This window comes from Octodon degus, unplaced genomic scaffold (genome assembly GCF_000260255.1).
Source record: "Octodon degus isolate 3935 unplaced genomic scaffold, OctDeg1.0 scaffold00320, whole genome shotgun sequence".
NCBI lineage: Eukaryota > Metazoa > Chordata > Mammalia > Rodentia > Octodontidae > Octodon > Octodon degus.
Genome location: NW_004524896.1, coordinates 395,714 through 421,716, shown reverse-complemented (window position 1 = coordinate 421,716; position 26,003 = coordinate 395,714). Strand labels below are relative to the sequence as shown.

Here is a 26,003-nt window from a genome sequence, read left to right as displayed (position 1 = left end):
TTTTTTAATTGTGTGTGTGTGTGGCCAGCTCAGCCCGCCAGGGGGCGGGGTTGGCTGGCATGTGGTGCTGGGGTTCGAACCGCGGTCCCTATGCTTTAGTCAAGCTTGTTCCAAGTAGGTGCTTTAGACCACTGAGCCATCTCTCCAGCCCCCTCAGCACGCCTTCTGAGCTGCTACCCCACCTGACCTTTATTTGTATTTTTGTGTTTTGGTTTTGATTTTTTTTTTTTTTTCCGGTAAAGGGGATTGAAGTCAGGACCCTGCGCTTGCCAGGCAAGCACTTATTCTACTGAGCTATCTCCCTGGCCCTTAGTTTTTTTGTTTTTGTTTTTTTTTGTTGTTGTTGTTGTTTCTAAAATGTTTTCTTTTCAACATCTCAGTTATAAATTGTGTTCTTTAGGAAAGGATTTGTGTTTTGTTTTGTTTTTTCCTTAGTTTTGATTTAAGACAGGATCTTGCTATGTAGTCCAAGCTGGCCTTGAACTCGCAGTGATTCTCCTGCCTCAGCCTCCTGAGTGCTGGAATTACAGAAGTGGGCTGCGCGCCCCAGCCACAATCTGACCTTTAGATCTTGCGTTTGGCCCAGAAGGGGAAGTTTTTGGGGGAGACACCGGTAATCAGCTTCAGACGGCTGTATTTCTTAATGATTCTCCATGGAAATGTTTTCTTTGCTCCTGTTGTTGACCACAATTCAATTGTGCAGATCCACCAGAGTTGTTTATCCATCCCCACGTGACAGCGGGATGTTTACAGTTTTTCATGCTTATAAACAAAACTTTCATACATATTTTCATGTGAAAAATGGCTGTGTGTGTGTGTGTGTGTGTGTGTGTGTGTGTGTGTGTTGAGACAGGGTCTCACTGGGTAGCCCAGGCTGGCCTCAAACCGGTGGCAATCCTCCTGCCTCGGTCTCCTGAGTGCTGAGACTGCAGGTGTACATCCCACATGCAGCCCAAAGATGGCTGGTGGACTCTGTAAAATCTTCTGTAAAAACAAAACAAGGAAAACCCAGGCCTCTAACTCCAGCACTCAGGAAGCTTGAGACGGGACGATCGCTGTAAATTAGAGGCCTGAATAATCAAAACACATTATATATATATATATATATATATATATGTATATATATATATATAGTAACTGGAAAATAATTTTGTGATAACACATTTTTTCTCTTTTTGAATTTTTTTAAATGTATTTTATTTATTTATTTAGTTATTTATTTAGTGTGTGTGTGGCCAGCTCAGCCCACCAGGGGGCAGGCTGGCTGGCATGTGGTACTGGGGGATTGAACCGCGGTCCCTGTGCTTTGCTTGGCTTAGCTTGTTCTAAGTAGGTGCTTTAGACCACTGAGCCATCTCACCAGCCCCTTGAACTTTTTATTAGTATATTAAATACATAATCAGTATGGAAATATTTTGAAGTTTCTTTTTTGCTGTTATTGGTTTATTTTTTTATTTTTTTGGCGGAACTGGGAATTGAACTCAGGCCCTTCCACTTGCCAGGGCAGCGCTTATTCCACTGAGCCATCTCCCCGGCCCCTGTTGTTGTTTATTTATTTGATACAGGATCTCACTCTGCAGCTCAGACTCGCAGTGATCCTCCTGTCTCTGCCTCCCCAGGGCTGGGATTACAGGCGTGCGCCACCGTGCCTGGGGTTCCGGGCTGGTGCGGCCTGTGGTGCTGGAGATCGAACTCCAGTCCTTGCACTTGCCAGACAGGTGCTTAGACTACTGAGCTCTCTGCCCAGCCCGAAACATTTTGATATTTTAAAAAAATCAGCTCCCTACCAGCCCTACTGACCTCAAAAGATTCAACTGCAACCTGGGCGTGGTGGTGCCCCCTCTCATCCCAGCGCTCTGGGAGGCTGAGGCAGGTACATCGTAAGTTCAACTCCAGCTGGCCTCGAACTCTTAGTGATCCTCCTGCCTCAGCCTCCCGAGTGCTGGGATTACAGATGGGCACCACCATGCCTGGCTCAAAATAAAAAGATAATTTTTTAAGGTAATTTTTTTTCCTATATTTTAGGGAAGGGTCTGCAGGGTGTTCAGGGTCTCCCTACTAGATTGACTCGTAGTGATTCTCCTGTTTACAGCCTTCCAGCTGCTGGGACTACAGGTGCGCACGCCACCATGCCCAGTCTCAGCGCTGTCTCAGTGTGCCCTGGGGGCAGGGCTGGCACGGCAGGCCCTGGGCATTGAACCCCCGGCCCCTGCGCCTTCTTGCAGGTGCTTTCATCCACTATTTAGCCGGCCCTTAAAGATAAATTTAAAAAACAAAAAAATTAAGACCAGGAAGGGCCAGAGATGTAACTCAATGGCATAAACACCTGCCTGCCAAGCTCGAGGTCTGGAGTATGATCCCTGATACCAAAAATAAAATGAATTAAAATAAAAAGAACTGGAGTTGTAGTTCAGCATAAAAGCCCTACATTCAATCCATAGTACCACCACAAACAACTTATTTTGTACCTTTTCAAATATTTGTCACTGACAAAAAAAAAAATCAAATATTTATGGGTAGAACCAAAAAAGCCAGTGCGTGAAGTCCCTACGAAACACCCAGGGGTGGGTATGCAGGGCACAGAGGAGTGGGGACCCCGAGATGGCTTCGGGGCCCAGCCCGGTCCGTGGCCAGGGCTGAACCCCCCGCCTGTCCCCTTAGCCACAGGGACCTGAAGCCCGAGAACCTGCTGCTGGACGAGAAGAACAACATCCGCATCGCGGACTTCGGCATGGCGTCCCTGCAGGTGGGGGACAGCCTCCTGGAGACCAGCTGCGGGTGAGTGCGGCCAGCGCGGGGCGGGGCGGGGGCGCGGCTGCGGCTCACGCTGGTCTCCTGCAGGTCCCCGCACTACGCGTGCCCGGAGGTGATCAAGGTGAGCGGGCTGCGGAGCCCCGGGCGGGCGGGGAAGGCGGCCGGCCGCCGAGAGCCGCCCTCACCCGGCCCTTCTTCCAGGGAGAAAAGTACGATGGCCGCCGAGCAGACATGTGGAGCTGCGGGGTCATCCTCTTCGCCCTGCTGGTGGTAGGTGCCTCGCCTGCGCGGCGGGGAGCGCAGAGCTGTGGGGAGCACGCCCACCTGAGGGCCGGCTGCCTCCGTTGTTGTTGTTGTTGTTTTGCGGAACCGGGGATTGAACTCAGACCCTTGCGTTTGCCAGTCAAGCGCTTATCCTACTGAGCCATCTCCCCGGCCCCGCCTCCGTTGTTTCTCTGCTGTTTTGAGACAGGGTCTCACTATGCAGCTCGGGCTGGCCTTGAGCGCGCTGTATATTCCAGGCCGGATTGTCCTGCCTCGACCTCCGCCAGTGCTGGGATCGTAGGCGTGCAGCCCCTTGCCCCGCTCAGCCTTGGCCGTCTTGACTGCTAGGCCAAGAGACCAGTGCAGGAGAAAGAGGAGGCTGCGTGGCCATCGCCTTCCTGGGCGGGGAGCCCGCGGGGAGTCAGTGGAGGACACCCTGACCAGCCTCTGCGTCACTGGGGAAAGGCTGGCCTCCGGGCCCTGCCCCCTCAGCCTGGCCAGCAGGCAGCTCCCCAGCCAGGCCTCAGTCTCCTCCTCTCCCGGGCAGTGTTCTACGCAGCGGCAGTTGCGGGGCTGTAGACGATTGCGGGTGTCTGGCCCTTGGAAGAGCACCAGGGAAGTGAACCCTCAGAGCTGTACTCTTGCACTGAGCGACAGCCCCAGCCCTTTTGCATTTTTTTTTTTTTATTTTCAGGTAGTCTTGCTAGGTTGCCCAGGCTTGGCTCAAGCTTTTGCGCCCCCTGCCTCAGTCTCCCTAAGTGCACACCATACCCAGCTCCTTGCATCCGTTGGAGGAGAGGAAATGGAGCCAGGGGCTCTGAGTCAAAGCTGGGCTTCCTGGCCCCAACACCAGCGTACAGAGGCGCTCTCCCTAGCTCCCTGCCATGCACACCCCCTATATTCTCTGTCCCCAGCCTGAGATCCCAGGTGATTTGCCCAGCCCGGGTGCAGTGGGTGCTGAATGCACACCAGCAGCGCAGAACTGCGGCCCCCACCCCACCCCGCCTCCGCCTGCACTAGGCCAGCCCACCCTGACCCGGGGCTGTGACGCAGGTGGTGTCGGCCCTGCCCTTGTTTCCAGACAAGTGCCACAGCCTGCCAGGGCCACACAGCCATGACTGGCGGAGCGAGCCTGCCATCCACAGCCAGCATCTCGCTCTCCGCTGCAGCACTCGTGCCCCCTGCAACTACGTCATTGGCTGCCACCCCTCTCCCCTTGGTCCCCGTGTCGCCATGAGGCCCTGGCATTCGATGTCTGCCACTCTGGGGTGCACACTCTGCCCTCCCCCGTGGGTGTCCTCGGGCTGCTGCTGTAGGAAATGGCCACAGTGTGAGTGGCGTGGGACAGGGGAAGCGCACTCTCCCAGTGCTGGAGGCCATGCGGCCCGAGCAGCCGGGGCCAGCCAGGCTCCCATCCCTCTGCCTGGCTGCTGGTGGCTCCAGCTTGCAGCTGCAGGGCTCCAGGCTCGGCCTCACATCACATGACTCCCACTGCAGCAGTGTCCTCTCTGAGAAGGACACAGCCAAGATCCAGGGCTCAGCACACTCAGGGCTCTGCTGCTGTCCGCAGTCCCCCTGCTGTCCCCGTAGGCTGGGGCTCCTTGACTCAGGGGTGCACGCTTTGCTGCGGATGAGCGAATGAACGAGGGTCAGCCCCCTTCTTCTGTGCTAGTGCCAGGCAGCTGGGCAAAGTGCTGGGCTTCACTGGGCACAGTGGCACAGGGCTATAATCCCAGCTCACAGGGAGGCTGAGGCAAGAGGATGGAAAATTCAAACCCAGCCTGAGTAACTTAAAAAGACCCTATCTCCAAAAGTAAAAATAAAACAGCATACTCTGGGTTTATGCCACAATACTAAAAAAGGGGGGGGGGATGCTGGGCTTCACTGTGCCTCAGTTTCCCCACCCATGAAGGGATGAGAGTCCAAGGTCAAGGGTGAGATGTGTGGCTGGGGAATCTAAACCCCAGCTGAGTCAGGGCCTGGTGACTTCTTGCGCAGGGGGCTCTGCCCTTCGACGATGACAACCTCCGGCAGCTGCTGGAGAAGGTGAAGCGAGGCGTCTTCCACATGCCCCACTTCATCCCTCCCGATTGCCAGAGCCTCCTGCGCGGGATGATCGAGGTGGAGCCCGAAAAGAGGCTCAGCGTGAGTTGAGGGAGCCTGGCAGGGGCGTGGAGGGAGATGAGCCTTGGGGGTCGGGGGCCACGTCCTGTCCTCAGCCCTTGGAGTAACCAGGGTCACCGATGAGCAGCAGCCTCAGGTTCCCCACAAACAGGGCAAGGTTGGACCAGGGAGGCGCGGGCATGAAAGGGCGCATGCGTAGACTGGCCCCTGGCGAGGATGCACTCTGAGCCCGCTGCCACTGCGCATGCGAGCAGCTTCCGTCGCGGGTCCCGAGTTGTGCGGCCGCGGGTCGCTGCGCTCAGCCGCCACGAGGGGGAGACATGCTAACATCCTGCTTTTGTGGGGAAGTTGATGGCAAGGGACTCCCAACGGTGAGGCCACCCCATCAACTTTAAGTGCGTGCCTATTACGTGCATATAGCCTCATTCGCGCTTCTCTATGGCCTCCTTACAGCTGGAGCAAATTCAGAAACATCCTTGGTACCTGTGAGTAAGGGGCACGGGGACATGTGGGTCCCTGGGGAGGAAGACGTAGAAAGAAGCCGGGGGAGGGATGCCAGGATTCCTGCAAGACAGTGGCCTAAGAGCTTGGCTTCTGGGTCCTGGGGGGAGGCTGGACCTGGGCCCTGTCCCGGGAGCGGGCTGGGCCCGAGATCCTGGGTCTAGATGAAGAAGGCTGGGTAGAGAATGCGGGATACCTCACATTTTCCCCCTTCCAGGGGCGGGAAGCATGAGCCGGACCCCTGTCTGGAGCCGGCCCCGGGCCGCAGGGTAGCCATGCGGAGCCTGCCCTCCAACGGAGAACTGGACCCCGACGTCCTGGAGAGCATGGCGTCGCTGGGCTGCTTCAGAGACCGCGAGAGGCTGCACCGCGAGCTGCGCAGTGAGGAGTAAGACCCCTGGACCCCGGCCCAGGCCCTCACCAGCACCACACCCGCACCCGCGCAGGGAGGCCTCTGTGCCGCAGCTCCCGTAGCAGCCGGCAGGGGGCGCCCCGCGCCCTCGTAGACCGAGTAGCTGAATAAACGCAGAGGCGGTCCCACAGCCCGCATCCGTGCAGGAGTTGGGACCTGGGACCTTCACACTGAGCTGGATCCCCACTTTGTTTGCTTGTTTGTTTATTCATGTGTACTAGGAGTCGAACTCAGGACCTCACACTTACTAAGGAGGCACTGCACTGCTGAGCTCTATCCCCAGCCACTTTTTTTATTTTTATTTTTGGCAGTAATAGGGATTGTGGCTGTTGCGCGCGCACATGCGCGCACACGCGCGCGCGCGCACACACACACACATCTTTGTTATGTCTTGAAACAGGCAGGGTCCCTGTAAATTGCTAAATTTACAGGTTGAGACCAACTGGCCATCTTCCTGCCCCAGCCTCGCAAGGTGCTGAGATCAGAAGCAGCGGACACCACACCCAATTACTGACCCTGGGGGCGGGGCTGGCGGGGCATGTGGTTCAGGGATCAAACATTGGCCCCAGGGCTGGTGAGATGGCCCAGTGGTCTAAAGCACCTACTTAGAACAAGCTTAGCAAAGCACAGGGACAGCGGTTCAATCCCCCAGCACCACGTGCCAGCCAGCCCTGCCCCCTGGTGGGCCGAGCTGGCTACACACACACACACACACACACACACACACACACATAAATAAAATTTTTTTTAAAAAAAAAAACATTGGTCCCTGCAGGCTCGTCTAAGAACCCATTTTTTTTTTAAATTTTATTTATTTATTTATTCATTGTGTGTGTGTGTGTGTGTGTGTGTGTGGCCAGCTCAGCCCACCAGGGGGCGGGCGGGCTGGCATGTGGTGCTGGGGGATTGAACCGTGGTCCCTGTGCTTTGCCAAGCTTGTAAGAACCCATTTTTAAAGCTAAGTGTGGTGGCATACACCTGTAATCTCAGCATGCAGGAGGCTGAGGCAGGAGGATCATTGCGAGTTCAAGACCAGTCTGGGCTACAAAGTGAGCTCAAGGCCAACCTGAACTGCATAGGGAGACCCTGTCTCAAAAAGACAAAATAAATAAGCAATGTGTCCCCTTGGGGTCAGGCTCTGTCTCCACTTTGAGAGTGCAAGGTTTATTCTGGTCCTGTTTTCTTTATCTTTTCTTTATATTTTTATTGTATTCATTTATTTATTTTTCTACTTTTAGGCAAGGGTCCACAGGGTGTTCAGGGTCTCACTACTAGACTAGAAGTGTAGTGACCCACCTGTTTACAGCCTCCCAAGAGCTGGGATTATAGGCTTGCACCACCACTGCAGTCTCAGTGCGCTCCCAGGGCAAGGCAGGCAGGGCCAGCACAGCAGGCCCAGGGATCAACCCCGGGCCCCTGCGCCTGCTTGCAGGCGCTTTAATCGGCTGAGCCATTTGGTCGGGCCAACCCTTGTTGAATCTATTTTGAGACAGAGCCTCACCACGTTGCCCAGGCTGGATTCAATCTTGGAATCCTCCTGCTTCAGCCTCCCAGAGTTTCAGGTATGTGCCATCATTCCAAAAATTCTGAGGCAGGCTTGACAGTACATTAAGTACTGCCCATGAAGTACATAGGAGCACTTAGTAGGTCCCCAAGTGTGAGACATTATTGAGTAAAATGAAGCTGGGACATGCCCTGAGCCAAAGGAAACTAACCATTTAGTAGCTGGAAAATGTCACCAAGGCAGGGCTACTGAAAGGCCCTAAACCCTAAAGAGGCTGAGCCCTTTGCCCTCGCTTACCCAGCCCATTCCCATCTCAGGGAGAACCAAGAAAAGATGATCTATTACCTGCTTTTGGATCGGAAAGAGCGGTATCCCAGCTGTGAAGACCAGGACCTGCCTCCCCGGAATGATGTTGGTGAGAAGCCAAGGCCCAGGATGCAGGAGGAAGGACAGGGCTGTCGCCCTGTTCGCTGGCTTTAGACAGCTAGGAATTCATCAGCTCCGCCTTGCCGCCTTGCCCGAGCCTGAGCTTCCCCACCTGGGCCGTCTGTGAGGCAGTTGGGTAGCACTGTGTGCCTTGGGGAAGATCACTCCCTGACTGGGGGGGACTCTCGGCCCTTAGACCCACCTCGGAAGCGGGTGGATTCCCCCATGCTGAGCCGGCACGGGAAGCGGCGGCCAGAGCGCAAGTCCATGGAAGTCCTGAGCGTCACCGATGCAGGGGGCGGCGGCTCCCCAGTGCCCACCCGCCGGGCCCTGGAGATGGCCCAGCACAGCCAGAGGTGAGCACCTCTGACCCTCCAGGGGCTCCCCGGTGCCCAGCCATGCTGGGAGCACAGCATTCTGGTCCCTGCCCACCCTCATGTGCACGGTGTGTTTGGGGTGAGTCTCTTTTCCTCCTGGGACCAGTTTCCTCATCCACAAGACTTCTGAAGCCCTCCCCACTAATTTTAAAAATCTTTCCTGGAAACAGATCCCGTAGCGTCAGTGGCGCCTCCACAGGCCTCTCCTCCAGCCCTCTAAGCAGCCCAAGGGTAAGACCCGGCTCCCTCAGAGAATTAAAAGCCCTGGGGACTTGGGATGTGGCTGGGCTGGTGGGGTGCACGGTAGAGTGCTTGGCCAGGTTGCATGAAGGCCTGGGTTCCATCCTCAGCGCTGAAAAAAGAAGCCTATTGAACACCTACTGTTCGCTGTCCCGCTCAGCTGCGGTTACACCCCGGGCGCTGTGCAGACAGTCTGCACCCCCAAACCTGGACTAGGAGGGGACTGACTGTACTACAAGTCCCGGCGTGCCTCGGGGCCGGCCCTGCGAGCGTGCGCGGGTGTCGCGTGAAGCGCCTCCTGAGAGTTGTAGTCCACCCTCACCTTGCCCGCTTCTCCGCAGAGTCCAGTGTTTTCCTTCTCGCCCGAACCTGGGGCTGTAGATGAGGCCCGAGGCGGGGGCTCCCCGACGTCTAAAACGCAGACGCTACCTTCTCGAGGCCCCAGAGGCGGGGGCGCCGGGGAGCAGCCCCCACCTCCCAGTGCCCGCTCCACACCCCTGCCCGGACCCCCAGGCTCCCCGCGTTCCTCCGGAGGGACCCCCTTGCACTCGCCCCTGCACACACCCCGGGCCAGCCCCACGGGGACCCCAGGGACGACACCACCCCCCAGCCCCGGCGGTGGCGTCGGAGGAGCAGCCTGGAGGAGTCGGCTCAATTCCATTCGCAACAGCTTCCTGGGCTCCCCTCGCTTCCACAGGCGCAAGATGCAGGGTACGGGTAGGGGGCTTAGGGTACAAGGGCTTCCGGCTCCTAGCTTGCGGAGAGCGCTCCGTTTGTGCATCCTGGGATGTCCCCGCGGGACCTTCAAGTAGAGATAGGCTAGCTTCCCACATCCTGAGAGAGCGGGTGGGGGTGCAGCTGCAGGTTTCAGGGGAGAAGAGGTGAGCCCCGCTCTCCAGACGAGGAGCCCACGCCCCTGCTGCCCTGGGTCACCTCCCCACCGGCCCATAACGTCCCGGGGTGTGGCCTAGTCTGTAAATCCCATGTCTTGGAGTTTACCAGTTGGTGTGCAAGAGGAGCTCACTGGGGTCAGAAACATGGGGAAGGAGTCTGCTCCGGGCTTGGAGGACGGTGGCAGGTGCTGACCGTGTGCTCTTTTCTCCCCACCCCAGTCCCCACCGCGGAGGAGATGTCCAGTTTGACACCAGAGTCCTCTCCAGAGTGAGTGGCAGGAAGGGAAGTGGAGGGAAGGGGAATCGTCCCTGCGCCCTCCGACCCGTCCTGTTCCTCCCTCAGACTGGCCAAGCGCTCCTGGTTTGGGAACTTCATCTCGCTGGACAAAGAAGAACAAATATTTCTCGTGCTCAAGGACAAACCGCTCAGCAGCATCAAAGCGGACATCGTCCACGCCTTCCTGTCGGTGAGGAGCCGGTGACCCCTCGCCTGTGCACCAGAGCTGCGAAGCCCAGCGCCTGGCCACTGTGGCCGGGTGGGGCTTCCTCCTGGGGCTCACAGGCTGCTGCGTGGCTTTTTAGTCTGGTGGGGCAGGGAGGCAGAAAAGAGTTACTTGGCCCTGGGGTTGGGGTGAGGAAACAGTACCCCAGTGAGTTTCCCAGGTCTCCATGGACGGTGCATGAGTCCCCATGTCCCTGCCACCGGTACAGGCATGGCAGAAGGCGCTGATTTCCCAGCAGGCTTTAGGGACTGCCTAGAGCTAGCCCTGTGCTGCTGTGCTGTAGGGCGAGAGGATATGTTGCTGGACCCTGCAGCTTAGGTGGGACTAGAGCAGGGAGAGAGACAGGGGTGTCATGCAGTCCCGGAGCCTGGTGCTGTCCAGTAGCTATCCTGGAGTTATGGTTTGCTTCTTCAACCTCTCCTTTGATGCCTTGTCTTTGTTGTGGGGCAGAAGAAACTACAAGTCCCAGCAGGCGCTGGGGTGTCCCAAGGCCTTGTCTCTTGTGCCTTCCCCAGTTTCTAAGGAGATTCAGAGTTGGCTGGGCAGAGCCAATTGTAGGGTGGCTTTGTGTTCCACCCAAGAGTCCCTCATTGAATCTTTTTTTTTTTTTTTTTTTGTGGTACCAGGAATCAACTTCATTGAATCTTGTGTCCCCACCTTTCAGATCCCCAGCCTGAGTCACAGTGTGCTGTCACAGACCAGCTTCAGGGCTGAATACAAGGCCAGCGGCGGCCCTTCCGTCTTCCAGAAGCCTGTCCGCTTCCAGGTGGACATCAGCTCCTCTGAGGGCCCCGAGCCCTCCCCCCGCCGGGACGGCAGCAGTGGAGGTGGCATCTACTCTGTCACCTTTACTCTCATCTCTGGTGAGACTGCTGACTAGACTGTGCCCCAGACCAGTGCTGGGGTGTTGGAGGCCAGCAGATGGGCAACCAGGCCAGGGAGATGGCAGCAGCCGGCACCAGCTCTGTGAGCCCCTCTGTCCCCAGATGCCCCCGCCCTTCCTTCCCTGGTCGCCTGTGGGCATTGACCATGTCAACAGCATTATTCCAAGCAGCCCCTGAGTGTGGATAACCACCCACTGTACAAAAAGGGGGGGTGCTGGGGAGATAGCTAAGCGGCGTCTTGGGGCCGGGGAGATGGCTCAGTAGAATAAGCGCTTCCCTGGCAAGCACAAGGGCCTGAGTTCAATCCCTGGTTCCGCAAAAAAAAAAAAAACCTCCAGGTCTTGAGTCTGGTCCTTAGTACCAAAAAGCAAAAACTAGTCGTAGTTGGATAGATGGGCTTTGCCACAGTATGCCATAGCAAACTAGGGTCAGCCTAGGTCTCCTTCCCCCACAGGGGACAGCGGTGTTCTTCCACTACTTCCACTTCACCTTAGATCAGAAGGGCAGAGACAAGCAAGCGCTGTTTTCAGAGATCAGGTCCCTGCTCAGAACAGACATCACCAATCAATTATCGTGCTTCTTCCTGCTGAGCTGAGCTGCTGCCTCAGCAACTTTAGCATCAGGCAGCCACAGCCAATCAGAAGTTGGCACAAGCGAGGAAACCCCCAGGAATCCTTGCTTTCCACTCTACTTGGTTCTTGAGCCCTGCTGGTGGGCCTTTGAACAACAAGGGATGCCTTAAAGACTAATATGAGGACTTTTCTCTTTGGGGGGCATACAGTAATCCCTTGCTATTTTTCACAGTTCAACTTTTGCGGACTCACTGTCCTGCAGATTTTCAAAAAATATTGATCTAAATTATCTATTGCGGATTTTTCACTACATCACAGGATTTTTTCAGTACCGAGTAGTATATGTATGTTGTTAAAATTATGTAGGCTTATGAGTTTAGAGAATGGCTAAGACCATGATAAGTATTTTTACTTTTTAAAAAATGTTTTATTTTTTTATTTTTTTGGCGGAACCGGGGATTGAACTCAGACCCTTGCGCTCGCCAGGGAAGCGCTTATTCTACTGAGCCATCTTCCCAGTCCCATTTTTTATTAATTTTAATGAAAAAGAAATAGCAATGAGACAGTTTCAAAACAGGTTAGTAGGACAGTTACAATAATTAATACATTGCATATTGTCATCTAAGAACATTATAAGTTTTTTAAAAGTATGGGAAAGGTTTATAAGAGTGTAGGAAATGTTTATAAAGCCTTAAAATAGGAGCCAGAGAGATAGCTCGGCAGTCTAAAGTGCTTTTCAGGGTTGGAGAGATGACTCAGTAGAATAAGCGCTTGCCTGGCAAGCACAATGGCCTGAGTTCAATCCCCGGTTCCGCCAAAAAAATAAATAAATAAAATTTAAAAAAATAAAGTGCCTTTCTTAGGCAAGCTTATGCAAGCACACAGGGATCACCAGTGGATCCCCAGCACCACATGCTGTGCCAGCCCCACCCCTATGGTGGACTGAGCCAGTCACAAAGAAAAAAAAAGCCTAAAAATATGTATAAGTACTAAAATAAGTATAACGTCACTACCGCACTGAGTTTTACTTAATGCAGAGTCTGGAACAAACCTCCCCACTAAATGAGGGAGGACTGTGTAGGAGACTGAGCCCGGGGCCTTTGCACTGAGTAACATCCCAGCCCTTTTTTGTTTTAGGTTTTGAGACAGGATCTCACAAAATTGTCCCAGTTGGGCTTGAACTCATGCTTCTGCCTCAGCCTCCTTTCTCCATCTTAAGATTTTTGTTTTTCAGGGCCAGCCAGATAGCTCAGTGGATGAGAGCACCTGCTTAGGCAGATGCAGAGACCCGGGTTCAATCCTGGTGTGCCCTGCTGGCCCCACTCCTGGGATGCGCTGAGAAAGTGATTGAAACTGAGCGTGGTGGTGCGCGCCTGTAATCCCAGCACTTGGGAGGCTGAAAACAGGAGGACCAGTACAAGTCCGATCTGGGTAGTGAGACCCTGAACTAAATACATTTTTTTTAAAAAAGAAAGATTTTTTTTTTCTTTTACATCTCTGGTTCTTCATAGACTCAACTAGAATGGAAAAGCAACAGCTTCTATGTAAATAGAAACCAATCCTGTTGTTAGTTTAAGTTGAAGCGTCTGAGTTTCAGGGTTTTTTGTTTTTGTTTTTTTGTTTTTTGTGGGTTTTTTTTGGTGGAACCAGGGATTGAACTCAGGCCCTTGCGCTTGCCAGGTAAGCACTTATTTTACTGAGCCATCTCCCCAGCCCCTGTTTTTTGTTTTTAATATTCTTTTTTCTTGTTTTTCTTTGGTGCCAAGGATCAAGCTCAGGACCTTGCGCTTGCCAGGCAGGCAGGCTGCTCCACCATCTCCCTGGCCTGGTCAGTTTAGTGTGTGCGTGTGGGGCTGGGACTATGAAGCCCAGGAAACTGAGTCCCAGAGGAGGAGAGTCTCGCATGTGGAGGACGAGCTGGGCCTGCAGGCTGAGGACCGCTCCGCCCCCCAACTGCCATCAGCGTGCTTCTTCCTTCTGCCCGCAGGTCCCAGCCGTCGGTTCAAGCGCGTGGTGGAGACCATCCAGGCGCAGCTGCTGAGCACACACGACCAGCCGTCTGTGCAAGCCCTGGCAGGTGGGTGGGGCTGGGCGCGGGCGGCGTCGGGGCCCTGAGAGGGGCTTCCTGTGGACCGGCAGAGCAGCCTGCAGAGGCCTCTGGGAGGACCTCAGCCGCAGAGGGTCCAGGCCTCCGCTCTCTCGAGGTGGGGAGCCAGCCAGCCCTGTCTGCACGGATTCAAGACATTTAGCCTAAAACTGGGACAAATTGATCGCCCCCTTTGCAGGACTTAGATGTCCCCGGCACCCAAGAACTTGAGCTCCCGCTGGACCTGTTGCTAAGGCCTGTGTCCCTAGCATCCAAGGAGCAAAGCCAAGCCTGCCATGGCCACAGGTCTTGCCAAAGTGTCTTAATCCATTCTGATTGCAATAAGAAAGAACCGTGAACCAGGTGGCCGACAGAAGACAGAAGTGGCATTGCTCAGCATCGGCAGGCTGAAAGTCCAAGGTCGAGGAGGCGCGACCTCCAGCTGGTCCAGAGCGGGCAGTTTACTGCTGGTCCCTGGTGGGAACACAGGCAGGGAGCTCGCCTACTGGGAACCGAGCACAGGGCCTTCACTCTGAGGACCTCCCAAGCCCTGGTTTTAGTTTTATTTTGACAGTCTCTAAATTGCCCTGCGTCCTATCTCAGCTTCCCACAGTACTGAGATTACAAGGGTGTGTGCTGCCACAGGCAGTTAGGAGGTCTCTTTCGTCAGGGCCCCAATTCCATTCACAAGGGCCCCACCCCTGTGAGTAATCACCTCCCAAAGATCTCTTGCCTAACACCCTGACCTCGGGGCTAGAGTTTCTGTGTTTGGATTTGGGGGGACTCAGCATTCAGCCAATAGCACAGCCGGGGACTCGAGACTCTGAAGCCTCTCTGGAACAGGCCTGTAGGGTACGTGGATCCCACAGGGCCCACGTCTGCCCTGGGGCTTCTCTAGGACCACCCAGATGCTGTGTTCTCCCCGTGAAAGGGTGAAAGGGCGCAGGCAGAGGGACCCAGGAAAGGGGCTGACCTTGACCTCCGCTGGGAAAGCTCCCTGCTTTCCCCAATCCTGGAGGTTAAACCCAAGGCTGCTGCGCTGAGCTGTATTCCCTGCCCTTTTTAAAAAATGAAAATGGAGCCAGGGCATCGCTAAACTGCCCAGGCTGGGCTCCAACATGGCCATCCTCCTGCCTCAGCCTCCCCAAGTGCTGGGGTTACAAATGGGCACCTCCATACCTGGCTGGGAAAGTAGGACTAAATTGGACATACTTAGATAATCTACAGTAGTTTCCCTGTCTAAAGCCTGTAACCCTGATCACCACACATGAGGTCTTCCTTCCCACAGGGGAATGTTTTCAACAGGTCCCTGGCCCAGGGACAGAAAAAAGCAAGAGAAAGTGGGATGTGATGACTCACACCTGTAATTCCAAGACTTGGGAAGCTGAGGCAGGAGGGTCTAACTTTGAGGTCGAGGTCAGCCTAGCAAGACCCTGTCTCAAAAAAAAAAAAAAAAAAAGCAAGGTGAAGATTAAAAAGGACAGCCGGGAAGGAGCAGGGCAGACGGTCGTGAGGAAAGCCAGGGTAGCTTACGAGCTGCCTTGACTGGAGATGGCAGAAGGGCGCCACAGCATCTTCTGGGCAGGGGTCCATCCACGGTACCAGGAACGGCCCTGTGATTCACAGGCCAGCCCTCACTTCAGAGGGTCATTCAGGCCCCAAATGTCAGCAGCACCCAGGCCAGGCACTGTGTTTCCTTTTGGTTGCTAGAGGCAACCAAGGAGCAAATTAGGCCCCTTGAACCCCACTGCCTCAGCGACCAGGGATCCCGACAGGTCCAACCTTAGACTCGGAGCCAGCAGGCACTCCAGGAGCCTCAGACCCTCATCCCATACAGAGAGCCTGGCCCCTCCGCAGGACTGAGGCGGAAGCATCTCAAGTGTGAGCCCAGCCTGGGCAAGAGGGACTGTAGGGCTGGAGATGACCCCAGGATGAAGGCCCTGGATGCAGTGTCCCCGTACTGGAGGGAAAAACCCAAGATGGGGTCCTGGGAGGTGGAGAGCCTCAGGCCAGACCCCTCGAGCCCAGCACCCAGCATCTCCAGAGCAGTGGGCCTGCATCTGCAGAACTCAGGCTGTCCCTTTCAGCCCCTGGAACTGCCCCTGCTGTCACTGGCAGAAAATGGCCTCGTGGGAAGTCAGACCCACAGGAGGGCCTGTGACACCCGGCAGGGCACAGCGGGCTGCCAGCACTATACCAAGGAGTATCTTTTTTTTTTTTTTCCTGCAGTACTGGAGATTGAACTCAGGCCCCTGCACTTGCCAGGCAAGTGCTTACTCTACTGAGCTATCTCCCCACCCCCAGGAGTATCTCCACCCAGTAGTCTCTCAGTCAGTTCAGGGTCACCAGCTCCCAGGTGGCCCCAGGAGTTCTCTGCAGCTGGGCCCGGGTCTCACCAGACTATCTTGGCCTGGTCTCCAGTGCCCCAGGGTTCTGGAGATCTGATGCAGCCCCCTTACAGGACAGCCAATTGGCGGATGACCTGCCCCCTCCCGCCCCCTCTAGGGTATGAGGTGCCTCTGAGGGAGGCCTTGGCCACCCCAGGCTTCCCAAGGTCTGAGAGGCATCACAGCCCACACTCGATTCTTCCTCCTGTCCTTCACAGATGAGAAGAACGGGGTGCAGCCCCGGCCTGCCGGCACCCCACCCCGAAGCCTGCAGCCCCCTCCCAGCCGCCCAGACCCTGAGCTGAGCGGCTCTCCCCGCCGAGGACCCCCCAAGGACAAGAAGCTCCTGGCCACCAACGGGACCCCTCTGCCCTGACCCCAGGGGCCAGGGAAGGAGGGGACCCCTCCACCCCCTTCCCTGCCCCCTAACTGTGAATCTGTAAATAAGGCCCAAGGAGTACATCGGGAGGGGGGACCCAGAAACCGGCCCGCCCTGCAGGGACTGGGGTTCCAGGGCCATGCCCAAGGGGGGAGTGGGGGGACGGGGCAGGGAGCTCTTTCTATTTTATTTATTGATTAATTTATTATTTTATTTATTGATCAGTCTCTGCGGGTGGGGTGGGGGAGGGACGGGAGCTGGTTGGGGTGGCTTAGCAGATCCGGACAGGGCCCTCTGTCCCTGTGTCATCCCCAGCTTCCCTCCCTGGGCCCCTCCTCCCCGACCCCTATGACCTTCTGTACGGATTTGCTCTCCCGGAAGGAGTTCTGGTTTCGCGTGTTCCTGCCTGCGTCCATGTCTCTGATTCTGCCGGGGCGGCAACAACAAAAAATAATAATAAATAGCCTTGATCAGGGACGAAAGCAAGGCTGGTCTCTGGCTTCCTGGGTGCCCCCCCTCACTGTATCGGGAGGGACAGGCGAGCGCGGGGTGCCTGCTCCAGGGCGGCTCCAAGCGTCCAGACGCCAGCACAGGGGTGCTCTGCGGCGGCGCTGGTGCCACTCGGAGCTGCGGGCGGAGAGGCCCCTGGGGGTGCGTCCTGGGGACCCTGTGGCCGCAGGCACAGGCTGCAGCTGTCTAGGTCTGAGAAGTCCACGGCGAAGAGCCCGAAGAGCGCGAAGAGCCCCATGGCCAAGGCCCACTCACAGGCGGCGGCGGCCGAGCGCTGCGGCCAGACGTGGAGAACCACCACTGTGCGCCGGGTCAAGGAAGGGCCTGTGCTGGCTCGCTGTCGCGGACGCGCCGGCCCCACGCTCGCACCCACCTCTAACCCCACTCTGGTGGGCTCCGGCCCTGGGTCACCTGGTGACCTCTGTCCGTACAGAGGCCATCAGCACTCTAGCCCCAGTACTGCAAAAGACAGTTTCTTTTTTGTGGTGGGGGCTGCATGGTCCAAAGTGGCCTTCAACTCTGTGTACCGCAGGCTGGCCTCAAGCTCTCTGTGATCCTCCTGCCTCGGCTTCCTGAGAGCTGGGTGACAGGAGTGTGCCCCTACCGCAGGCTTCAAGGGGCTTCTTACCCAGTTAACCTCTCGCAGCCCCTGACGGCTCCAGCCACTGCCACCACTCGACTCACAGCTCCTACACCTGTCTCTCCCATTCCCCCCCCACCCCGCAATCCGTCCTTCTTTCTGGGTGTCTGCACCTCTGAGGCAATGCCACCATCCCCGTGGTGCCAAGGCAGCCCCTTGGGAGTCCCTGCCCGCTCCCTCTCTGCCCAGTGAGCACCTCTTGTCCTCATCTGGCTCCGCTTCTCTGCCCATCCCTGCCTGATCCCCAGGTTCAGTCAAAAATCCCTCTGGGCTGACATGGTGGCACACACAAGACCGAGTTCAAGGCCAGCCTGGACTACAGGGATCAGGCCTCAAACAGAACAAAACCAGAAGCTGGGCGTGGTGGAGCACGTCTGTCCCCAGCACACAGGAGGTTGAGGCAGGAGGGTTGCTGTGAGTTCAGGCCACCCTGGCATGCACAGCAAGGCCCTACCTAAACCAAACAAAAACAGAAAAGCCATGTTCTGTCCCCGCCACGCACATATCCTCTGAGCTGTGTGACCTCAGGGCAGGCCGAAGCTGTTTCAGGGCTTCGTTGGACAAGGTATTGCTTGAACCTTCCCTGGAGCATCCTCCCCCCCTCTCCTCCAGTCCAGGTCCAGCTCACCCCTCCAGGCCAGCCCTAGCCCTGGGAGTCTTGCAGCCAGGGAGAGGTCCGAGCCCCCAAGCCGGGCCAGAGCCCACCATCCCATCTCTGGAGACCTCACAGCCTCCACATAGAGCCGGCTGCCTCCGCTCCTCTTTGAGCACTTGGCACCAGTGCTGGCTTCACCTTCCACGCAAACCTGCCCCTACACCCCCGCCAAGTCCACGGCAGCACCTGCAGCAGGGCCGTCTGACTCCCGCATGGTCTCTGTGCATTGTGGCCGCACTTAGCCCAGCTGTCTGGCTTACCGCAGCCAAGCTGGCTGTCGGCACTGCTGATTTGGAAGCTTCTCAGGGGCCAGCTGGAAGGGACAGGCCAGGTCCCACAGGGCCAGCCCCGCCCCCACAGCAGGCCGTCACTGGTTATTGGGGGAAATGAGCTTGCCACCCCCATTCTGCCTGCAGCTGGGCCTCCCCGGGCCCTTGGCTTCCTTTGGCCCCGCTTCTCTCTTCACAAACGGGAGGCAGCCAAGCCTGATCTGCTAGAAGCAGCTTCTCCACTCTGCCTGCCAGAGCTCAGCCCTGGCTGGCAGCCTCTGCCAGTGGCCCTGGAGTAGATGCTGCCCGGTCACCTCTGTGAAGTCCCAGGATGGAACCTGGGGCCGCTGTACTCGCCACCACTGGGCCTCCCTGGCCCTAGGCAGGGCACCTAGCCAAGCGGCACAGACCCAGCATGGGCAGCACCCCTACACTTCTGTGAATGGAGCCTGCTCAGCACAGGCCAGCAGGCTGGTGGCTGCCCTGCCCACTGATGCCTTCCAACCTGGCTTGGCAAAAGGGGAAACCGAGGTGCCAGAATTAAAGAAGCCAGTGGAAGTGTCCCCAACTAATATGGGGAAATTTGGCCTCAACGTTAGTACTTACCAAGAGGCAGCTATGGTCCCAGGCAGAGCCCCAGAGATGGGAAGGGACACCCACAGTGGCACACAGCAAGAGCTTGGGACACTGACCCCCTGAGAGGAACCGCCCTGCCCCCACCCCCAGCAGCCCCAGAAGGATACTGGCCACAATGAGGAGACTGCACAGGCTGCACAGGCTCAGGCGCAGCGGCCGGACCCAGGGCTCCCCGGGCTGGGGCAGGCTCTTCATCCGCCAGGACAGAAAGCACTGCAGCCAGAAGTAGGTGTTGCCTGAGACGAAGGCGAGGAAGGCCCCCACCAGGTGTGTGGGTTTCTGGTTCTTTTCCTGGGAGAAGAGACGAGAGTAGTGAGGAAAACTCTAGCAAGGAAGAGGAACACAAAGTAGATGCTCAGAAAACAGGAGTGGTCCAGGTTCGATCCCTTGCGCTGTCAGGCTGTGCCGGGCAAGCTGAGACTGTGATTAAGGCTGGGTGTGGTGGGTCCACCCAATAGCCCAGCAGGCACAGGGGTCAGAGGTGCAATCAATCCCCAGCCTGCCTGCCGGTCCCGCCCCCGGGGTGCACTGAGACAGCAATTGAGACTGGGCATGGTAGCGGGCCTGTACTCCCAGCTCTTGGGAGGCTGCAAATAGGCAGATCACTACCAGAGTTAGTAGTGAGACTCTGAATACCCTGTAGATCCTTCCCTAAAATACAAGAAAGAAAGAAAGAAAGAAAGAAAGAAAGAAAGAAAGAAAGAAAGAAAACTCTTGAAGTAGAGACAGGCTGGCTGGCATGTGGTGCTGGGGGATTGAACCGCGGTCCCTGATGCTTTGCCAAGCTTGTTCTAAGTAGGTGCCTTAGACCACTGAGCCATCTCTCCAGCCCCCACACCCATCTTTAAAAGTTGTTTCTTTGGGGCTGGGGAGATAGCTCAGTAGAATAAGCGCTTGCCTGGCAAGCACAAGGTCCTGAGTTCAATCCCCAGTTCCACAAAAATAAATAAATAAATAAATAAATAAATAAATAATTCGTTCTTCTTAGGCAAGCCCACAGGGACCAACACCACAAGCCATGTCAGCCCAGCCCCGGCCCCAGGGTGGTGTTCTGTGGCCACCCCAAAGAGAAAAAAAAGAAGGAAAAAAATTGGTTCTTGAAGGATAAAAGTGGTTAGAGAATACAAGATGTGTGAATTACAGCACACAGTATATGTTAAAGCATTTAAGTATGACACATTTCTGGGAGGGGGCGATGGAGGAAACGCGCACTAGCGGCTCTGCAGGGAAGCTCTGCGGCAGGAAGGCCACATGCTAGCGTAAGGAGCGCAGGAGTAACTGCACGAGCCCTTGGAATGCTATGGCGATAAGATGGGGCAGAGTGTTGCCTAAACGCCCTGGGGGTCACCCCAACTCTTACTGCAGCAAGAAAGGCTGCATGTCAGCGATGTGACAATAAAATAAAATAGCAAAATTAATGAGCTTCCTCTTATGGTTTGGTTCTTTCGTCTATAGCCCTTTAGGCTGCACAGCTCTGAGTTCGTCTCTGAGCTGCGCAGACCAGCTGCTGGGAAACTCTGGAGTATGGTCCGCGGCCCCCTAGAGCGCGGCTGGACAGGGACAGAAGGAACGGAACGCTGCGTGAAGCCTTCTCTTTGCACACCCCCAGGGTGCCAAACACCGAGAGTGGGATATCAAGATAATTGCATCATTAAGTGACAACGGGAAAGCAGCCTGGGAAAGAAGCCTCTCAGCCTCTTTGGGCTCCACCAGGCCCACTGGACACAGGGTCTCCTGAAGGACCGTCGGTCCCAATAGAGGGCTTGTCCGCCCTACGAGGCTGCGAACCACGCGGGGACTACAAGTCCCAGAAGACAGTGCGATCTGGGTCCACAGAGCAAGCGCACTTTCCGCCGCAGGGCACGCCGGGGTTGTAGTCCACTGGTGCCCTGCCCACGCTGTCTCACCTGAAAGTTGCCCACTATGGAGGTTCCTAGAGCACAGATGAGCCCGGACCACATGGTCACCTGGTTAAGCCGCGTTCCGACGCCCCAGTCCCGGAGCTGGTAATAACGCACAATGCAGATCCAGCTGGCTGGGAAGAGAGGGACGTGAGCTGAGACTGAAGCCCACCAGGTAACCCCACCACCACCACCACCATCACCACCGTGGTCCCGGGTGGAGGATGGCTGGGGCCTGGACCCCTCGGTCTGAGGGAAGAGGCAGGGCCAGGACCCCTAGATCACGGCGGGGGTGCTGGACTGGTGCTAGCGGGCCCCGTGTGGCGGGTTTGGGGTAGCAGTACTTGGAAAAGGGCAGGAACACTTACCCATAGCAGCCCCCATATTGAGAACCTGGCTGAAGATGCAGCTCTGAGGCGGGTAGGAGCCACAGATACTGGGGAGACAGAGGAGTCCGCTGTCATCCTATGGCACCTCCAAGCCAGTGCCCACCCCATCCTCCTGTAGGCACCCACGTACCCCAACTACCTGATGTAGGGGAATCCTTGGGTGAGGTTCACAGTCCGGTTGGCCACAGCGATGGCAAAACTGAGGTGGGAAGAACACAGGAGAATGAGTAGGGGTGTTCAAGGCCAGTCTGTCTTTTTTTCTTTCTTTCTTTTTCAACTTTTTTTTTTTTTCTTTTTTTAGTACCAGGGATTGAATTCAGGACTTTGTGCTTGCCAGGAAGACACTTAAGCCACTGAGCTATATCCCCGGCCCTTGTCTTTCTTTTAACCAAACATACACTTCACTCTGTAAACAAAACAAACCTAGACTTCTGGCTCCCTCCTCCCTCAGACCCTGACATACATCCGGCCTCTGACACTTACACAATCCAGACGCCAGCGATAGCCCAGAGTGCCAGGAAGATGGGCAGAAGGGTCAGGCAGCCCTGCATGCCGTCCTGCGGGAGGCAGTGGCCGGCGGCCTCGGCCTGGAGGGAAGGAGCCGGTGCTCAGGTGTGAGGGCCCTCAGCCTCACTCTGCCTCCCCTGCTGCCCTGCTGCCAGGCAGAAGCGGTTTCTGGATTTCCGGAGTCAGAGCTGCCCTGGCTGGAGATGCTCTCCGTCTTCCCAAGCTCCCCCTAACCTCCAGTCCACCCTCCGTCCTCCGCTAGCCGTGGTCACCGCCTGCAGTCTCTTCCTTCCAAGGGTCAGCCTGGGTGTCAGCACGCTGGAAGGCTTGCTGGGTGCGGCCGGCTAGCAGGCAGTTGGCTGTCCCCGGGCGCAGAGGCAAAGTCCGGGCCGCAGGACAGGCAATGGTGCTCTGCGTGGCCTTGGGTCTGACTGGCCTCTTGCCCCGGATCTCACCCCAGCCACCACTTCCTGTCTCCTGCAAACCTAGCAGGCAGCAGCCCAACTTCAGGGAGCCCCTAACTTCCTCCCTCCAGCTTAGTGTAGGCAGCATACAATCTTAGCCCTCATCCTCGCCGGGACTCAGAAATCTGAGTCTCCAGTGCTCAGCATTATCTAGGCCCCCAGCTGTGCACCCCTGCTGGGGACTGAACCCCGGACCTTCCCACTGCGCTGAATTTCCACTCCTTTTTCATTTGTACTTGATTTTGAGACAGGGTCTTGCCCAGTTGCCCAGTCCTCCTGCCTCAGCCTGCAGAGGCTGGCCCCTCCCTCCCTGCGTGCGGGCTCCACAGGGTGCACAGTCCCTTGCGGAGTACACCATTGCTCAGCCCAAGGTGTCCACGCCCCCTTACCTGCTCAGGGACCGCGCAGGACCCCAGATCACCCCGCTTTCAGGTTGCAGTTTCTGTTCTCACGCCGCCAGCGGTGGGGCCGAGAGTCCACTTCCCCTGCTCCTGTTCTCCCTTGCCTCCCTCTCCGCCATGTTGGAGTTCCTGGCTGCCAGAGGTGGTTGGGAGGGAGCTTCATCGAGGACATCAGTGTCTGAAATCTTCATTCACTTTCCCAGTCAGAGCTGCTCTGGACTCTGCCCGCAGCAAGGCAGTGCCAGATGGGGCCCTCCGCCTCAGGGCAGGACTTTCTCTGCCTAAGTTACCTGACTTGATAGGGAACCCGGACTGGATCCATGCTGTAGCACATGTGTGCGCCTTTTAGCGGCTGAGTAATAGTCCCCTCATCTCTTTGGAGACCCAAGGGGCTAAGGCCCTAAGTGCTGAATAATCTCTAGAGTCCCTGGGGGGAGGACTTTAGGTTCCCCGGTACTCAGAGAGGAAGATGAGGAAGCGAGAGAGACATAAACGGATGCCACAAATGTTTGTGACCAGACTCTCAGCAATAGATGGAGAAGAAAAAAGTAATCAAAATCCAAAGGTTTCTAATGCCATAAAGGACTTGGGTCTTATCCTGAGGGCACTGGGGAGCCATAGCAGATTCTTGAGTGGGGAAGGGTGAGAAGAGATGACATTGGTGATGTACAGAGGGAAAGGAGGTAATGGCCAGGAGCACCCCGTGGAGCCAGTCCCTGTCCTGCACTGCACTGGTTCTCACCAGTTCTCCCGAGCCTGAGGTGCTGTGCCCGTCTCTACAGGTGTGGCTCCCTGCTCGGCAAGGAAACAGAATCCCTGGCTTCTTCACTGGGCTGTGTGTCCCCGAGGGGAACAGCTGGGATAATCCCAAACGCCTCAGGCCCGAGAGTTGAGGCGCTAGGTGTGATAATCCTGGGCTACATAGCAATTTAAGGAGGCCAGTGCTGGGCGGAGGCGCTGCGCTCCGCTCCGTCCTGCTAAGAGCAAAGTGGAAAGGAAAGCACACCGAGTCTTCTCTGGGTAAGCACGTGTGGGGCGCTGCCTGCTCGTAGCCCTGCCTTTCAGCCTCAGTTTCCTCCCTTTCTGGTAGAAGGTGGCAGAGTGTAAGGAGGAACGTGTCTTCACTTGAATGCCTGCTTCTTCTAGGAGTGCAGCCTGGTATTTAAGAAGTCAGTTGTCTGCCGGTCGGTCGTAGGCTCCCTTTGAGAGAAAGCAGCCCTTCCGCACCGTGAGGGCTGTGCACTCTGAGGTCTTGGCCTAAGGTCAGCTTGGATGCCTCCGGCACCAGCACAACCAGGGTGGCCGAAGCTCTGAGGCATGCACACTGTCCCTGTGCTACCGTGTCCAGTACACAGCCTGTCGAGCAGCTCCTGGATCCTGCAACTGTACAGGCACTCCCATTGCCGTGCCCCGCATTTCATCAGTGTGCAGACTGAAGCGGTGTCCTCCTGGCAGACTCAGTGCCAGGCCTTCAGAATCACTTGCTCAAATTTATTGGATACAGTGGGGCCGGGGAGATAGCTCAGGGGCCTGGCAAGCGCGAGGTTCTGAGTTCCATCCCTGGTATCTCCAAAAGAAAGAAAGAAAGAAAGTCGTTTACAAATTTATAGGATACGGTTTGAGACTTGGGTTCCCAGGTTAAAATATTAATATCTCAGTGAGATAGCTCAGTGGTCTAAAGCACCTGCTTGGGCACGCATAGGCAAGCCAAAGGACCAGGGTTCAATCCCCGGCACCACATGCTGCGCCAGCCCTGTGCCCAGGGCAGGCTGAGCTGGCCACTAAATAAATAAATAAATAAATAAATAAATAAATGTAAACATCTGCCTTCTGTGCTTCCCTTATAAGCTGGTAGAGGGGTTGATTGAGCTCACCATATCCAGCTATCCAAAGGTGACAAAAGCCTGTAATTCCTAGGAATCCCCTTAGCTGTTTTAGGGTCTTGGACTGCTGGAAGGAAAGTTCAGTTATTTCTTCCTTCAGTCTTTGGGTTTCCTGAGATATGGTAAGGCCCAAATATTTTACCCCATAGGTGAAAAATTGGGCCTTAGACTGCCCAGAAACCCTGTAACGTCTGTCTGCTAGAAAATTAAGTAGAAAGAAAGAAAGAAAGAGAGAGAGAAAGAGAGAGAGAAAGAAAGAAAGAAAGAAAGAGAGAAAGAAAGAGAAAGAAAGAGAAAGAAAGAAAGAAAGAAAGAAAGAAGAAAGAAAGAAAGAAAAAAAGAAAGAAAGAAAGAAAGAAAGAAAGAAAGAAAGAAAGAAAGAAAGAAAGAAAGAAAGAAAGAAAGAAAGAAAGAGCGCACGTTCAGCAGCGTGCGTGCTGGCTGAGCTCTCTGGGAGGCGCAGAGCAGTGGGTCGTCCGCACACTGCAGGACTCTGCCTTGGGAAGATCCAAAGCGGGCCAAGCAAGCCACGGGAGAGCACATGTCCAGAAGGAAGGACTGCTTCTGACCACTTGCGGAGGCACGATCCAAGTTGGTGAGAGGCCTGGCCAGGAGGGCTTTCGCTGGGAATCTGTGCGCAGTGGAATACAAAGGAAGGGATCTTTTAAGACCAGCACTGTAAACCAACTGGCATCTTCTTGTTTTTAACGCATTTGGTGTCACAGGGTCCCACTACGCAGCTCGGACTCATAGTGATCCTCCTGTTTTCAGCCTCCCCGGCACCGGGATTACAGGCATGCGCCACCTCACCCAGACTGTGTGGCCAGCTCGGCCCGCCCTGGGGGCGGGGCTGGCAATCTGTGGTCCCTGCGCTTGCCTAAGCAGGTGCGCAGTCTGCTGAGCTATTTCACCAGACCCCCATCGGGTTTTTGGACTCCCAAGATTGGAGTGTCCAGAGGGCTGTTACAAGATGTAAGCAAACCTTGGGCCCTGGAGTTGATGACTACAGGTAATAGTCCTTTTTTAACTTCAGGCATTAGAGGGCATTATCCAAGGTGAGGAAAAATAGTGGGGTCTTTGGGACATATTTGCATGGGGGGGGGCTCTTTCTGCTCTTTCGATTTTACCTTTTTTTTTTTTTTTTTTTTTTTGGCAGAGCCGGAGATTGAACTCAAGCCCTTGTGCTTGCCAGGCAAGTGCTTATTCTACTGAGCTATCTCCCCGGCGCCTAATTTTACCTTTAGTTGCCCATACTTACGATTTCTTTCCATCTCCTCGAGAGGAAGGCAACACACTAGACCTGCGTGCATGTGTAAAGCAAGACGATGTTTCTTCCCAAGAGGGGAACTGGACTTCTGAGAGTGACTAAACAGGAGTGGGAGAAAACAAAGCCGTCCTGGTTACAGCCTCAAGGTCTTAAGAAATGGTGAGTTACCTCCTCC

General features: G+C 55.8%; 2 protein-coding genes across 3 annotated transcripts in view; one reads left to right on the top strand and one right to left on the bottom strand.

Annotated features, from left to right (window-relative positions):
- The window catches only part of Brsk1 (BR serine/threonine kinase 1), a 22,970-nt gene extending 6,187 nt beyond the window's left edge, over nt 1–16,783 (top strand). The window contains exons 5-19 of the mRNA XM_004647681.1: nt 2,662–2,778; nt 2,842–2,875; nt 2,956–3,024; nt 5,017–5,163; nt 5,596–5,627; nt 5,861–6,031; nt 7,877–7,974; nt 8,182–8,341; nt 8,533–8,593; nt 8,944–9,313; nt 9,715–9,763; nt 9,839–9,962; nt 10,663–10,861; nt 13,442–13,531; nt 16,146–16,783. Of these exons, the coding sequence (XP_004647738.1) occupies nt 2,662–2,778; nt 2,842–2,875; nt 2,956–3,024; nt 5,017–5,163; nt 5,596–5,627; nt 5,861–6,031; nt 7,877–7,974; nt 8,182–8,341; nt 8,533–8,593; nt 8,944–9,313; nt 9,715–9,763; nt 9,839–9,962; nt 10,663–10,861; nt 13,442–13,531; nt 16,146–16,303 (1,879 nt within the window). The 3' untranslated portion in view covers nt 16,304–16,783. The remainder of the gene's footprint in view (nt 1–2,661; nt 2,779–2,841; nt 2,876–2,955; nt 3,025–5,016; nt 5,164–5,595; nt 5,628–5,860; nt 6,032–7,876; nt 7,975–8,181; nt 8,342–8,532; nt 8,594–8,943; nt 9,314–9,714; nt 9,764–9,838; nt 9,963–10,662; nt 10,862–13,441; nt 13,532–16,145) is intronic.
- Tmem150b (transmembrane protein 150B) lies at nt 16,542–22,177 on the bottom strand. 2 transcript variants are annotated; one of them, XM_023707944.1, is made up of 7 exons: nt 22,048–22,177; nt 21,790–21,893; nt 21,446–21,505; nt 21,286–21,353; nt 20,924–21,051; nt 19,124–19,307; nt 16,542–17,116 (listed from the first exon to the last, which is right to left on the bottom strand). In XM_023707944.1, the coding sequence occupies exons 2-7, from the start codon at nt 21,855–21,857 to the stop codon at nt 16,824–16,826; spliced, it is 801 nt and encodes a 266-aa protein (XP_023563712.1). In that variant the 5' UTR covers nt 21,858–21,893; nt 22,048–22,177; the 3' UTR covers nt 16,542–16,823. The 2 variants fall into 2 exon arrangements, with proteins under 2 accessions (XP_023563712.1, XP_004647761.1); XM_004647704.2 differs by having other exon boundaries at nt 16,543–17,116; nt 22,089–22,173.
- Between the last annotated feature and the right edge of the window lie 3,826 nt (nt 22,178–26,003).

Excerpts from the sequence above, each read along its gene's own strand:
- Tmem150b (XM_023707944.1), bottom strand. The coding sequence starts at position 21,857 with ATGCAGGGCTGCCTGACCCTTCTGCCCATCTTCCTGGCACTCTGGGCT. Across the intron at positions 21,354-21,445 it reads CAAGGATTCCCCTACATCAG|TATCTGTGGCTCCTACCCGC; the intron begins GTAGTTGGGGTA and ends CTGTCTCCCCAG. Across the intron at positions 19,308-20,923 it reads CCATAGTGGGCAACTTTCAG|GAAAAGAACCAGAAACCCAC; the intron begins GTGAGACAGCGT and ends CTCTTCTCCCAG.